This window comes from Phalangium opilio, unplaced genomic scaffold (assembly GCF_054372755.1).
Source record: "Phalangium opilio isolate 3A_F unplaced genomic scaffold, DU_Popi_V2 ptg000118l_1, whole genome shotgun sequence".
NCBI classification, from domain to species: Eukaryota; Metazoa; Arthropoda; class Arachnida; order Opiliones; family Phalangiidae; genus Phalangium; species Phalangium opilio.
The window spans coordinates 1,226,788-1,242,872 of NW_028324211.1; the positions used below are offsets into that span (position 1 = coordinate 1,226,788).

At 40.6% G+C, this 16,085-nt stretch overlaps 2 protein-coding genes across 2 annotated transcripts in view; one reads left to right on the forward strand and one right to left on the reverse strand.

The window, feature by feature from the left end:
• Positions 1-16,085, reverse strand: part of LOC149623018 (uncharacterized) — a 232,295-nt gene that overhangs the window by 121,009 nt on the left and 95,201 nt on the right. The gene's annotated exons all lie outside the window — the stretch shown is intronic.
• On the forward strand, positions 544-15,429 carry LOC149623021 (uncharacterized). The gene is made up of 7 exons (XM_089853516.1): positions 544-732; positions 788-910; positions 9,202-9,726; positions 9,820-11,815; positions 11,963-12,130; positions 12,191-14,821; positions 15,314-15,429. Exons 1-7 carry the CDS (start codon positions 544-546, stop codon positions 15,427-15,429), a joined length of 5,748 nt encoding a protein of 1,915 aa, XP_089709642.1.

The window sequence follows — 16,085 nt, forward strand, 5'->3', positions numbered from 1 at the left end:
AGCGTATATTTCCAAGATTTTATCCAACTAAGAGACGTTATAGGACTTTCTTTATGTATAACAAAACCCGAGGAAGGTCTAAATAGTTGTTAGCTTCTCTATTCGTTTATGTTTATATTTTAATGCAATTTCTTACGGGTTAGTTGTTTTTTACTTCAGATGGAATTCGATTCTAATGGTAAATTCATTTTGAAAACCCAATTTCATTACTATAACAATGCAGTATTTTGGAAAGTCAAAATTTCCTCAGTTAAGTTAAAAAATGTAGAACAATCGAAAAAATATCAAATAATCGGGAAAACATCAAATAGTCGAAAAAATATCAAATAGCCAATAATCGAAAATTAATATAGTTGCTTAATAACATACGGGATTGCTCCTCATCTGACGATCCCATCTACGGAATCGTTGATAGAGTTTGTGGATGTGGCAGTAAGAAAAGTACCATCAAAACTCAAGGTTATTAAGAAATAAATTTTGGTGTCCTATCTTCACGTTTAATTAACCATTTATTTATTATTTTTACAGATTTTTCGAAGCCAAATGGATATTGGTTTATCCTTGGTCGAATACGAAAACCCGACACCCATGGTTCGAGTTTCGTGTCACGGCGTTGACCAAAAATACCAGCTCCACCAGTTTTTGATGGGTTTCGTTCCTGGGGACAATACTAGAGAAACGTTTCGAAAACTAAAAGAAATTCTAGCTGAAGCCGATATCCAATGTCAAACTGTATGCAGCTCCCACATTTTTTTGAAACATTCCATGACGTTATAAATTTTCAAAGATTTCATTCGTCATCTTGGAGAAAGCGGCAAATTTAATTTCGGAGTTAAATATGTCGGTTCTGTTGTCAGAGACATGGTTCTATCGAAGCAGGAAAAACCAGGTCGTTCTTGGTAAGCTTTTTGTAAGTTAAGAAATTTTTATGATGAATTTGGTATAGTCATAATCTCAATAGCGACTGTTCCACAAGCAGAAAAGGAAACCTTGGAACTCGATGTACCTGGCGTGTGGAAAAGGAAGCGATGTTTCCTCTCATCGCTAATGCAAGTGATAAATAATTAATTCACTGTCAACTTGTGAACAGGCTTCGGCGTTGGTGGTGAAGCTAAATTCCTGGGTGACCTTTTTCCACCAATCTCCAACTAAAGCAATTAATTTGAAGTTGTCCGATGATCCGTCCACCAACCAGGCACCCACTTCGCCTGCCACCGGATCGCCAGCACCCACTCGCCTGCCACCGGATCGCCAGCACCCACTACGCCTGCTACCGGATCGCCAGCACCCAGTACGCCTGCTACCGGATCGCCAGCACCCACTACGCCTGCTACCGGATCGCCAGCACCCACTACGCCTGCTACCGGATCGCCAGCACCCACTACGCCTGCTACCGGATGGCCAGCACCCACAACGCCTGCCACCGGATCGCCAGCACCCTCTCCGCCTGCCACAGGATGGCCAGCACCCACAACGCCTGCCACCGGATCGCCAGCACCCTCTCCGCCTGCCACCGGATGGCCAGCACCCACAACGCCTGCCACCGGATCGCCAGCACCCTCTCCGCCTGCCACAGGATGGCCAGCACCCACAACGCCTGCCACCGGATCGCCAGCACCCTCTCCGCCTGCCACCGGATGGCCAGCACCCACAACGCCTGCCACCGGATCGCCGGCACCCTCTCCGCCTGCCACCGGATCGCCAGCACCCTCTCCGCCTGCCACCGGATCGCCAACACCCACTCCGCCTGCCACCGGATCGCCAACACCCACTTCGCCTGCCACCATCGCCAACACCCACTTCGCCTGCCACCGGATCGCCAACACCCACTTCGCCTGCCACCGGATCGCCAGCACCCACTTCGCCTGCCACCCGATCGCCAGCACCCTCCTCACATGCCACCCGATCGCCAGCACCCTCCTACCTGCCACCGGATCGCCAACACCCACTCCGCCTGCCACCGGATCGCCAACACCCACTCCGCCTGCCACCGGATCGCCAACACTCACTTCGCCTGCCACCGGATCGACAGCATGTAGAATCGCGCGAATTTCGGGAATATTAAAGCCTGGAATTAACCACCTTGGGGAAAGAGCGTGCGTGGAGTACGTTCCAAATTTTGTGCAGCGCTTTAAATTTGAGGATCTAAAAATTGAGTTTTCATGTGTTTATAACAGTTCAAAACAGCCAAAAACAGCGTTGTTTAGATAAACAGAAAAACTACTTGTCAAATATAGCTATGGAAGGGTGAGCGACTTTTCAATAAAAAAACTGGCCATCATCCTTGCTCGAACAATAAAAACTATCAATTTAACGCTGTAGTGGTTAAAAAGAGAATAAGAACTACAAGATCGTCTAGAAGAGCTGCAAATAACTAGGACTACAATTAAATCAGTAGAATCAGGTCGATTTATTAGGGTTTTCAAGCTAGAATGCACAAGAGACCAGGAATTAGCTCTACGAAAGAAGAAAAATTGGCCAGTAGGGATCAAAATAAGAAGGGAATTTCCCGACCCTATCACCCCTCAAGAAAAATGTAAATAAATTAAAAAACAGAAAGAAAATATATCTCGCCCAAATTCGACTAACTTAAATATACATTTACTCCGATAGAAACCAAAAATTAATGTCATCCTTAAAAACAGTCGGTAGCATTAAAAGGATGGCCTGTAATTTTCTTTCTAAAAATAATTGTATTGCACTTTTATTAATTGCTATTAAATTTAGATATAAATGTTAACGAGAATGAGATGGAAGCTAATATCCTGCTTACTAATATATTAAAACTATTTGGACTTAAGTTAAATATATTTCTTCCTTCGATAAATCCTGAAACGAATAACCAAGCCTGAGTGAAGTTGTTAAACTAAAATAGTCACTATTAGCCTGTCAATTTTACTCTAAAAATATGAGATCAAATAGGCACAAATTTCAATCAAGACATTACCACTCTCTCTACCTTAAAAAGGCACAGCACCCACTTCCCCTTACACCGGACCGCCAGCACTTATTTCGCCTTACACCGGACTGCCAGCACTTATTTCGCCTTACACCGGACCGCCAGCACTTATTTCGCCTTACACCGGATCGCCAGCACCCACCTCGCCTGCCACCGGATCGCCAGCACCCACCTCGCCTGCCACCGGATCACCAGCACCCACTTCGCTTCCCACCGGATCGCCAGAACCCACTTCGCTTGCCACCTGATCGACAACATTCTCTTCACCTGCCACCGGACCACCAGCACCCACTTCGCCTTACACCGGACCGCCAGCACCCCCTTCTCCTGCCACGGGATCGCCAGCACCCACTTCGCCTTACACCGGACCGCCAGCACTACAATTCGTTGCCAAATTAATCGCTACAAAAAAGGGAAATAAAATCCAAAAATATCGAATTTGCAGGAAGGTGTAAACTACAACAACTATTAATGAAGAGGATGACACTCAAGAAATTGAATTAGAATCCATTTGTAGTCAAACCAATTCTGATGATTCGACAGCAATAACCGAGTCCACAGAAAGGAAAACGTTAACCACTATTGGTGCTTCGACTAACAAAGTCACAAATCACATCGGCGACAAGAATTTTTAGAACACCTCCCTTCCATGAAAATCCTTGAGGAGGGAGCGGGAATCTGCTAGTTGTGAAACTTCTACAGACTTTGCATTCACTTCTAAATTGACATCTAACACCAATAACTATACTAGACTTGAACGAAAGGAAAGAAAGCTTATGAAGGTAAGCAAAGATCCGTCACAATCTAAAAGTTTGGATTTTATTACTACTATTGAACAAATTGGTAACGTGATTAGAGAAAACGAAACTCTTTTCTCCAACATTCGGGTCAATATGAGAATTCAGCTAAATGAGCATGATAAAACTTCAACATCGGTGGACGGTGCTGGTGGTTTTCTAAAACATCTTTGGGAAAATCGCCACTCAACAACTAAAAGACATTCGGAATGTGTAAAGAGATTTAGCGTTGCGCTTTTTTATTTTAGCGGCGTTACTAGCTTACTCATTTATGTCTTAGAACATGGCATCTTCTTTACCTTGGCTTCGACAGGTCAGGCGATACTTATTCGAAGATCGCATATCGATTAAAAGGCGAAATTAGAGTAAAAGCATTATTGGACCATATTAAGCGGTACCATGTGTCACACAAATGTGTCTCTATAAGTGAAGATGGGACGCGGATTTGTGAAAGAATTGATTACGACCAAAGTACAAATAGTTGCGTAGGTTTTGTGAAACCTCTCAAGAGTAACGGCTTCCCCAATAAAAAAAACCATGATTTTTACCTCTCCGAGTGACGTATGTCACGGAGAGGTTCTGTAACGATCGTGTGTGTCTGTGTGTGTTTCCCTATTTTGGCCTCATTCGCGTTGTTGGTACACAATTAGAAAGAGGTTTTCAATTCGCGGCCACCTTTGAAACTTCCACACCTCTGTTCATACTCCTTGGGTGTTTTCAATTTCTTTTCTTAAAGAATTGAGAAGTTGAAACTATATACTTTATTAGTGGCGTATTTAAATATTTTACCGTCGCGAAGCACCACGATGATAAGGAAAAATTTTTTTAAAACATAATCAGACGAATTTGAGTTATAAAGGACTAAAATCCTGTGCATACCTAGGAGTAATGGAGTGAATTTTTACCAATGTCCAGAGATGATAAACATAAGCGGGATTGTTTCATATTTCAATAAAAATACTGTTTCCACTAATGGGTTTATACTCCTTGTTTGTGTAAGAGTAGTGTAGCTGTAGAGTGTAATCATGATAAAAGCTTAAATTAAACTGACATTTTTTAATCCTCTTGATTTATTATTAATAAGAATATTGAAGATTTATTCTTTGTTAAAAAATATTTTATGAGCTTTGATTCTGAACACTTGCTTTAGAAAAATCCGAACTTGTTGGGCAGGGTTAAAAAAGATATTTTTAAGCAAATTGTAGAGATTGAAATTGATATTTATGTTTTGAATAAGACTAAAGCTTCCACTATTGTGTTTACACTCCTTGTTTGTTTGACCTAAAACCATCTAGCTTTAGATAACAGTTCGAAAAAAAAAATCACAAAAATTATATTTTTAATCTAAGTCTAGTTGAAAATTGACCTTTTTAGTCCGCGAAAGCCATTCTTTATGAGAATTTCTATGCTAGTAGGTTGTCAATTAAACTACCGGTATATTATTGTTGTTGGAAGTTGGAGAGTAAGTGAAATTAAGTGGTTGTAAAGAGCCAGCAGGTTTTTGCCGCTTCTTTTTGTGAGTATTTGACTTTTTGTATGTAAAATGGAGGAAGATAATGTTGAGAGTAAGGAGGAAATGCGAAAGCGTAAAGCTAGGGAAAGGATGAGGGCAAAAAGGTCGGATCCAGAGTTTAAAAAGAGAGAAAATGAAAGGAGACGAGTTTTAGCAGCTCAGAAAAAGCTAAGGGTGAAGGTAGCGGTGCTAGAACGTCCAGTCCTAATATGTTTGAGAGATCTATGGCGTCGCCAGTCGGCCACGGTAGTTCTGGTTCAGATCGCTCTTTTGTAAACCCAGAGCTGGTTACTGACGATGAACCTATGAATTTAGTTAGTAATAATGCTAATAGTTCGACAATGGTAGAGAACGATGAACAATTACCTTGTACGTCTCATGGAATTTTGAGACAGAATGAAGAGTATAGAATGAAAGAGGCGCGATCAATGGCCAAAAAGCGGGAGAATGAGTAATATCGTGAAAGGGAACACCAAGTTGGTATACTGACCAAGAGAGTTAAAAGGCTGGATGAATGGTATAGAGCAAGCGAAAGAGTTAAGAACCAGTTAAGTATGGCTAATAAACGGCAAGATTTAGAGTACGTTGAAACTGAACGTGATAAAAATCAGTTGGCTATGGCTAATAAACGTCAAGATTTAGAGTACGTTGAAACTGAACGTGTTAAAAATCAGTTGAGTAAGGCTGCCAGGCGTGAAAATGTAAATGTTAGAAACCCAGAGCGTTCTAGAAATAGATTGTCTATGGCTGAAAGGAGGACAAATCCTTTGTTTATAGAGAGGACTTATTTTGAAAGTATTAAAGAAGGTCCAACGTGGCCATGTGAAGGGTGCTCAGGTCTTTTTGCTTTCGCTGTCTATAGACTGCGGAAGCATTGCAATTACCCCTTGCGGCTGGGCGTCTTCTCTCCCCCTCTTCTCCCCCAATTTTTGGTGTAACCTGAGAGAATCCATCATAAATAAAGTTACTTTCAATTCAAATTTCTCGCTAGAAATATGAATTTCAGTGACATCTATACTCTATGCAACGTACTTTATTTATTTATGAAATTATTTTCCGCCTCGACCGGGTATCGAACCCGCATCATCTCACAGAGTTTGCACTCCACGGATTGACGCCTTTACGCTCTCGGCTGTCTAGACTTACTACTTAAGTCCAGTTATGTTGCCTAAACCTAGTATCTCTAGCGGCGGGCGCGTTACTCTCGCCTCTCCTGTTGGGGGTGGGCCGTTTCCATGGTAGCGCTCGTATACGAGAGGTAAACTAACACGCAGCGCCTCTGAAATGTAAACTCTTGGCGGGAAATTCACGAATGGTAGATTAGCAGTAAACTATGTCGCGTTTTTAGCATTAGAAGGTTTACAAAATTATTTTAGGGATTCTACTCGTCGAAAAGTCTAAAATCTAATTTAAACTAAACACATTTTTAACGTAAGAGATATTTGATTTGTAAACCAAACGAAGTTTATACCGTAGTCTCTAGAGAGTGTATCAGGGAAACTTCTGTAACTTAGCAAGTTTATGATATTACCATCTATTAAGTGTTTATATTTTAAGTTTATTAAATTAACTTGCAAGTGCTTCCAGATAGACACATTTTTGTGGTTAAACTATAGGGAGCTAACAGTTCTGACCCTGAGACGTCACACCCTTCTATCTCTTACTAACTAACGGTTGGAAACAGTATTCTACGCGGAAAAATTCCAACCAGAGAGGGGCTGCGTGACGTCAGAATATCTCTTCCCCCTAGCCAGTTGTTAGCTCCTTATACCTGTACATTTAATTTGGGTGTTGGGATTAGATAAGCTAAAGCCTAGCTAAAACTTTCTTATGATTATTTGATGTTTAATTTTAAGTATTGGCATTCGTAATAAAATCTTTCTATAAAAGTTTGATTACTCAAATAATCCTAATAATAAATTTTACCAAGCACAAGCACTTTCTAAGGTTCTTTTCACTTTTAAGTAGGGTTGTAAGTCGGAAAATTTTCCGGGGAAAATGACCGAGCTATATTTTTCAATTGCCTTTCTTTTCAAAACAGTCATTATTTGGTTTTAGGTGAATTCGGAGGGGTAAAAAATTGTCCAAGGGCACAGAGTCTAGTGACCCCTATTCTCCATAGCAAAAGAAAAGCTCACTCATTGGCTATCGCTTGCATGCATAGGGTTACTGTTTCCTCTTATGACGGTATAAGGCGTTGGAGAGTCGAGACCTAACCGTTAAGAGACCCAAATGAAACTAAAATTATCAGGCATAAAGGATAGTGATCGTCTGCGTCATTGTAAGGGAAACGAGGTGTTATGTTGTTAATGTTATTAAGTTTGTTAACCCTGTTTAAAGTCACAAATTATGGGAAAATCAACCACTAATATTTGGTGGTACTTTAATAAATCTACTAAAGATGGCAAAATAACTGGAGAATGTTCTAAATCTTTAAAAGTTAGATAAATTGACTCAAAGCTCTCATAATTGCTAGTTTTATATTTTTCCGATTAGCGGAAAATTTTCCGCGAAGAGGAAAATTTTCCGGAAAAGTTTCCGGAAAATTTTCCGCGTTTTATTTTTCCGGAAAATTTACAACCCTACTTTTAAGTAACAAGTTTGGACAAAGAAAAATTATCATTTCAAGTTTAAATTTGCCTATAAACGTTAATGATATATCAATATCGTCATCCCATTCTTAAATGCAACAGTTATGAACCAAATTTTAAAATTTGCTCAAACCATCTTCAAATCTACTTCCTTGCAGAACGGAGTGCAGACGCTTTTCTATGCCTACAGGCTACCGGACAGTACCGGCGTTGCCCTATTGTAGCGTCATCTACGTACATACACTACTATTTTTGCAACAATTTCGAAGCAATAATTATTAATTGTTAACTCTATATTAAATTTAGTTTTTTAATTGTAAATTTTATATATGAGCAAAAAGGTTTAAAATAACATTGCCATATGCATTTAAATTAGGCCGACGTGATGGCGCTAAATATAGCCTAGATCTGACCAGGGAGGAGGGAACTTTAGCTCTGCACTGCGAGCGATGTACTGTTTCAAAAATTATAAAAAAACCGTTTTCCAAACCTCTGTTGTTGTGCCACAAGCGAGATTTTCTGATTACCCTGATTAATTCGTGATTTAAATATTTGTCTTCCAGCTAAGTATTATTTTTGTGTTTAAAGGAAAACTACGCTTTTTATATTTAATATTTGATACTTTTTTTAAAATACTTACTTTTTGTTCGTTAAATAAGGGGTTGTATAATTACTTGAAAGCTTAAGCCTTTGCTTGATTTGTGTATCATTGTAATTATATCATAATTCATAGTTAAACTAGTGCATGTTGCTTTTAATTGTTTAGTTTTAGTTCAAGGTAAATTTTAGCCAAAAATCTTGTAACATTATTTGCGGCTTATTAACTCTCATTCAATAGTAATATTAGTAGTAAGACTTCACATAAATTTGTGCATATTTTTTAATATTTTAATATCCAAAGAATATTTTAATCAACAAACTTCATAGTTTTCATCTGTAAAAGAGTCACCGAAAGAAAAAATGAGAAGATTACGTCAAAATCCAGACTTCCGATTAAGAGAAAATGCACGTAAACGAGAAAGATACGCTGAGAAAAAAAGGAGTACCTAGCAGTCCTTTGACGGCTTTTCTGCTGTAGCATGTCAAAGCAATTCAATGTTTCAAGGCATTTCAACAACTGTGAACCCTACATCTTTTGAGGGGTCTTTAGTTAGTCAGGACCCATCACATTTTGAGGGTTCTTCAACAAGTATGAACCCTACAACTTTTGTGGTTCTTTCATCAAGTTTGAATTCCTCACATCTTGAGAGTCCTTCGACATCTTTTCATGGGTCTTTAGCAACTCAGAACCCATCGCATTTTGAGGATTCATCAACGATAAAGGTCCCTACATCTTTTCAGGGGCCTTTAGCAACTCAGAACTCATCGCAATTTGAGGATTCTTCAACGATAGAGGACCCTACATTTTTTGATGGGCCTTTATCAGGTCAGAACCCATCATATTTTGACGGTTCTTCAACATGGGAGGACCCACCAATTTTTGACGGTGCTTCAATGAGTGAGAATCCAACTTTTGAAGCTCATTCAGCTAGTGAGGCTCCTAAAACTAGTCAAAACCTGTCAACTAATAATTCTGCTCAATCCAAATTGATAAGGGATAATGTTTCTAAAAAAAGAAGAAGAGAGAATGAAGACTATGCTAGAAATGAACTACAGCGAGACAATGTTACAAGACAAGTTCCACGACTTGATGAAAATTATGCTCATTTGGAGCTGATAAGAGATAGAGCAAGAAGAAACAGTAATAAACAACATCCACAATATTATGAAAACATCTATCTCCAAAATATATCAGATGGTTTAGATCATAAATGCGAATGTTGTTCTGGATTATTTTTCCGTACTTCTGATAAGAAAACAGAGTCGGTTAAATACTTATCAGTTGAAGGAATAAATCATAGAGTGCTTCCGTCACTTATTTTGTTGTGTTCTTGTTGCTACAACTATGTTTCTTGAAAGAAAGTACCACCGTTGTCCAAAGAAAATGGCTTTTGTTTTCCTGATTTGCCTCTAGAGTTGAAAAATCTAACGGAACTGGAGTGTAGAATGGTTTCTCCTCGATTACCGTTTATGCAAATAAGAAAACTAGGAGTTGATCAGCAAAGAGGCATTCGAGGTAATGTCGTAAATGTACCAGTTTCAATCGACTCTTCGGTTTCTATTTTACCAAGGAGTCCCACTGACACCCAAGTTGTTCAAATTAAACTCATGAGGAAGAAGGAATATCAACACCACTATATGTTTGAAACCGTTCGTCCCAGAAAAATTATGGATGCCTTAAAGTTCCTAATAACAACTCCGCTATATTTAAAACATGAAGTTACAGTTCCAGATGACCTGGCTTTGGAATTCAGTCAATCAAATAGCATAGATTTCCTTATAAATGAAGAAGATATGCCAACTCAAGTAGAGCACACGCCCTCTGTTGGTACAGATGCACGAGAGAGTGCCGTTGCAGAACCTCAACACGTACCTGACAGTGACGAGGAATGGGAAGAAATTTGTGAAGAAACGCAATTAAATAATGGCAATAAAGATACCCTATTGCTTTCGTCTGAAGATCAAATTACACCTCAGATTGGAAGTAAAACTTATGCTCCTGGAGAAGGGCAGACACCACAATCTATTCTTTATGATGAGGACTCCGAATACCTTTCTTTCCCGGGTATTTATGCTGGCCAAGCTTTGAGGCTTCCACCTAAGGCAACGTACACACAGCAAATAAAATGGGAATTCAGATGCAGCGATAGGCGTTGTGCGTCTAGTATTCCGAAAATATTTTATTCCTACGTTAAATTAGTATCGTCCAAACTAAGAAGCGCTACTAATATTTGCATGAGAAAAACCAAGTCCAAAGCTGGCCAATCATACACAGCGGGAGCCTTAACAGCACCTGGAAGTTTGGATTCTCTGGTGAAACACGATGATGGTTACAAAGTTTTGGAAAGCGTCAGATCTTCCCCTGGCTATTTACAACAGCGTGAAAAAGATCTTCTGGCTATGGTTCGCCAACTTGGTAATCCTACATGGTTCCTTACTCTGAGTGCGGCTGAGACGAAATGGGAAGAGCTTTTGGAGTCCTTGTGCGTCATTGCTGGGCACCCTCGAGAAACTGCGAAAGAATATGTGAAAACCTTGGGATTTATGGATATAGCTAAGCTTATCAACGAGGACCCTGTCACCTGCAGCCGATATTTTGATTATCGTTTGAGAGAATTTTTCAAGTTTCTACGAAGCAAGGAGTCACCGATTGGTACCATTGATGATTACTATATTAGAATAGAGTTCCAAATGAGGGGATCACCACACGCTCATATACTCCTCTGGAATAAAAACGCTCCACAATTGAGAACCGATAACTCCAATCTGGAAGAGGTTATCATATTCATTGATACCAACATTACTTGCTCGAAAGGGGATGGAAGTGAAAAATGGAACAACTTGGTCAAGCTGCAAACCCACAAGCATTCCAAAACCTGTCGTAAGAAGAACGATAGTGGACAGTCATCGTGTCGTTTTGGAATACCTTTTCCGCCAATGGGAAGAACCGTTATTTACGACCCTTCAAAACGTGATGGAAACGAAAGTGTTGAAGAGGTTGAAGGCTTAAGCAAATTGGTGCGAAAAGCTATCGAGAATTTGAAAGTTGAAACTGCACCGGAAACATTTGAAGAATTTTTGGGGACTCTGAACATGACGGAAGAGCAATATATTGCAGCTGTAACTTATCCAATTAGAAGGTGCACTGTACTTCTTAAAAGATCGCCAAAAGAAATTAGAATAAATCCATACAACAAGAAGATTTTGGAGTTATGGAACGCTAATATGGATCTTCAATACGTCTTAGACCCGTACGCCTGTCTCATGTATATCGTTTCGTACATTGGTAAAACCCAAAAGGGTATGTCAATGCTCCTTAGAGAAGCTATCAAAGACGCAGAAAATAAAGGCAGTGGTATAAAAGAGAGATTAAAGGTTATTGCTAATAAATTTATCCACTGCGAAGAAATTAGCGCTCAAGAATGCTGCTACATCTTACTTTCCATACCAATTTGTTGAAGCAGTTGTGCTCATATTTACATCAATACTTCACCCCCGGAAGAAAGGGTGCACATTCTGAAAAGACCATCGGAATTGGAATTATTGCCTGATGATAGTACAGACGTTTTTTCTGATGGCATCATCGAGCACTACATTGCGAGACCTGATGACTTGGAAAATCTCAGTCTAGCCGCTTTCGCCTCGTGGTATGAGTTTTCCCGAACCAAACGCAATAGGAGAACCCAAAATTAGAACGAAGATGAAGATGAAGGAAATGACACGATTTCAGTTGAAACGTCTCTTGAACTGAAAGATTCTTCAGGATACGTCAGGAAAAGGATACAGGCCAAAGTAATCAGATTCAAAAAGTACAGTATGGTGAATGATCTCAAAAACTACTGTCGAGTGGAATTAATGTTGTTTTTACCTTGGCGTTGTGAGGAAACTGAATTGCTGGAAGCTAACGTAGAAGAAATCTATGAAACCCGTAAGCTGGAAATATCTCGAGTTAGAAGGGAATTTATAAATCAAGTCGATGATTTGGATCTGGACCAAATGATTCAAGAAATAAGAGAAAACCAACACACAAATAACGTTCAAAATATACAACCTATGATTGAACATCAAAACGAGCGTGATAGAAGTTTCTCATTGGATGATCCGCAATATTTCGTCAACTCTCTTCAAGAAGCCGTTTGTGACATAACTTCAGATATTCAACAGACAAGCGCTGCCAACTTCACTCCAACAGTTACTCTGGTCAACAATGAAGAATATTACAGCATGCTTCGAAAACTTAACTCGAAGCAGCGAGAGATTTTCTATTACGTACTTAATCATTTCAAAACATCTCAAGGACAACCTTTGAGGATTCTGATAACAGGCGGTGCTGGTGTTGGAAAAAGTCTTTTGATTCAAGCCATTTTTGAAGCCGTTTCTAGGCATGAAAAAGACAAGCCTGGTGCCGATCCATCACAATTATCTGTTCTTAGAACGGCTTTCACCGGGAAAGCGGCTTTTAATATTGATGGTGTCACTCTTCACTCTGCCTTTAATTTGCCAACTAACCAATTTTCTGGCAAGATGAACCCAATGGACAACGACACATTAAACAGAAAAAGATGTTCTCTTTTAGGCTTGAAACTTCTGATAATAGATGAAATATCTATGTGTGGAGCCAAAATATTCAATTATATTAAGCTAAGAGCCCAACAAATCTTCGGATCTTCAAAGCATTTTGGTGGTATTTCTGTTATTCTCGTGGGAGACTACAACCAATTACCCCCTGTTGGGGATAACTACACATTCATGCCCTTAAAGGAGAAGAATAACCCCTATGCGGCCCTAATTGGAAGTCCACTGTGGGAAGAATTTAAGCTCTATGAGTTTAGCGAAATTATGAAGCAGAAAGATGACAAAATATTTGCAATGGCTTTAAATCGAATGTCCATGGGAGAGATGACACCCGCTGACGTTGATTTGTTTCGAAGTCTGGAAATATCTATTTCAAGACCTCAACCTTTGGAATCACTTCATTTGTTTGCAACAAATGATGAAGTCAATGCGTTCAATGAATTAAAGTTATGTTCACGGAATGCTGAAAAGATATTCTCAGTCTCATTTGACTCGGCCACTGGTGATGCCAGCAACGAAATAAAAGCAAGAATTCTAGAAGCCGTCAAAACCTTAAAAACCCAAGAAACCAGCGGTTTACCAAGAGAATTAACTCTAATGGTTGGTATCAGGTACATGATCACCAACAATTTGAACACTGCCGATGGTTTGGTAAATGGTGCAACTGGTAGGCTAAGAAAAATACAGTATGGCCAAAATCAAAAAGGTGACCAAGTTCCTGTTCGAGTTTGGATTGAATTTAATGATGAAAAGACTGGAAAAGAGACTAGAGCGCAGGCGCAAGGATTAATGGCAGCCGAGAATATTAATGAATCATGGACGCCTATTGAAAAGATTGTCAGAAGTTTCACTAGACGTTCAGGACAGAAGAACATCTACGTAACAAGAAAGCAATATCCTCTAGTAATTGCCGAAACTATTACTGTACACAAGAGTCAAGGAGACACCTACTCTCAAGTAGTTGTTCATCTTAATCAAAAGCGAACCATGAAAAGATCGCAATTATACGTCGCTTCTAGTAGAGCCAAGACATCAAATGGTTTGTTCATCGTGGGAAAGTTCACAGCGCCTAAACCCGTGATTAAAAATAAAGACGCTGTTGCCTTAGAGATGGAGCGGCTACGAAACGATTGCCCGTTGATTCTACCTTTTTTGGATCAAAAAATGTCTATTTATGTACATAATGTACAGTCTTTAAATTGTCATTTAAAAGATGTGACCTCATACCTGAAAATAATGGAATCAGATATGGTATTCTTAGTTGAAACCTGGGCCAAAGAAACGGATGATTTTAAAGTTGGATTTTCGGAGTTAAATGGTATTCGCCTCCCTCGTGAGTCGCGACGAAAACCATATGGAGTATCAGCTTATATCAAAGAAAATGTAACTAACACCAGGATCCGTGTATACACGGCCGAACCAACAATAACCTCTCATATTGAATGCTTGTGGATGGATGGAACGTTAGGTGATTTACGCCTTTCTGTACTAGCAGTTTACTCTTCCCCATCTTGCAACACTCGCGACATAATATATGGTATTGGGAAATGTGTGGCGGAATATTATGATGATGATATTCCCAGCGTCATAGTTGGTGACTTCAACATTAACCTTCTTGAGACATCATCTCTTAAAACCAAGAAGCTAATTGATTTCTTCTCTGATAATGGGTTTCAACTTTTACAAGGTCTTAGCTTGAAGCAATCAACTGATGGTGGTACTCAACTAGATTTAGCATTTGGCGATGAAGCATTTTCCAACATTTTCAGCGCTACTTATCGAGAATGTTACTATTCTTATCATAAAGGAATATGTTTATATTTTAAATAACCTAGAATCTATGGCATCATCTGACTTTTCAAAACAATTTTTGCAATTGTACCCGGACGAAACCACGAGGTCTACGGTACCCGGACGAAACCACGAGGTCTACGGTACCCGGACGAAACCACGAGATCTACGGTACCCGGACGAAACCACGAGATCTACGGTACCCGGACGAAACCACGAGATCTACGGTACCCGGACGAAACCACGAGATCTACGGTACCCGGACGAAACCACGAGATCTACGGTACCCGGACGAAACCACGAGATCTACGGTACCCGGACGAAACCACGAGATCTACGGTACCCGGACGAAACCACGAGATCTACGGTACCCGGACGAAACCACGAGATCTACGGTACCCGGACGAAACCACGAGATCTACGGTACCCGGACGAAACTACGAGATCTACGGTATCCCGATCAAACTACTCGATATACAATATCCAGATTGCACTACGTACAACTGTCAAGATCAACAGTGGGCTTGGGAACCCAGTAAAAGGAACCCCTATTTGGCTTGGGAACCTAGAATAAGAAACCCATATAAGGCTTTGGATCCTTGAGAAAGACACCCTTTTTAAGTTTCGGATACTAGAAACGGTACCCGGACGAAACCACGAGATCTACGGTACCCGGACGAAACCACGAGATCTACGGTACCCGGACGAAACCACGAGATCTACGGTACCCGGACGAAACCACGAGATCTACGGTACCCGGACGAAACCACGAGATCTACGGTACCCGGACGAAACCACGAGATCTACGGTACCCGGACGAAACCACGAGATCTACGGTACCCGGACGAAACCACGAGATCTACGGTACCCGGACGAAACCACGAGATCTACGGTACCCGGACGAAACCACGAGATCTACGGTACCCGGACGAAACCACGAGATCTACGGTACCCGGACGAAACCACGAGATCTACGGTACCCGGACGAAACCACGAGATCTACGGTACCCGGACGAAACCACGAGATCTACGGTACCCGGACGAAACCACGAGATCTACGGTACCCGGACGAAACCACGAGATCTACGGTACCCGGACGAAACCACGAGATCTACGGTACCCGGACGAAACCACGAGATCTACGGTACCCGGACGAAACCACGAGATCTACGGTTCCCGGACGAAACCACGAGATCTACGGTACCCGGACGAAACCACGAGATCTACGGTACCCGGACGAAACGACGAGATCTACGGTA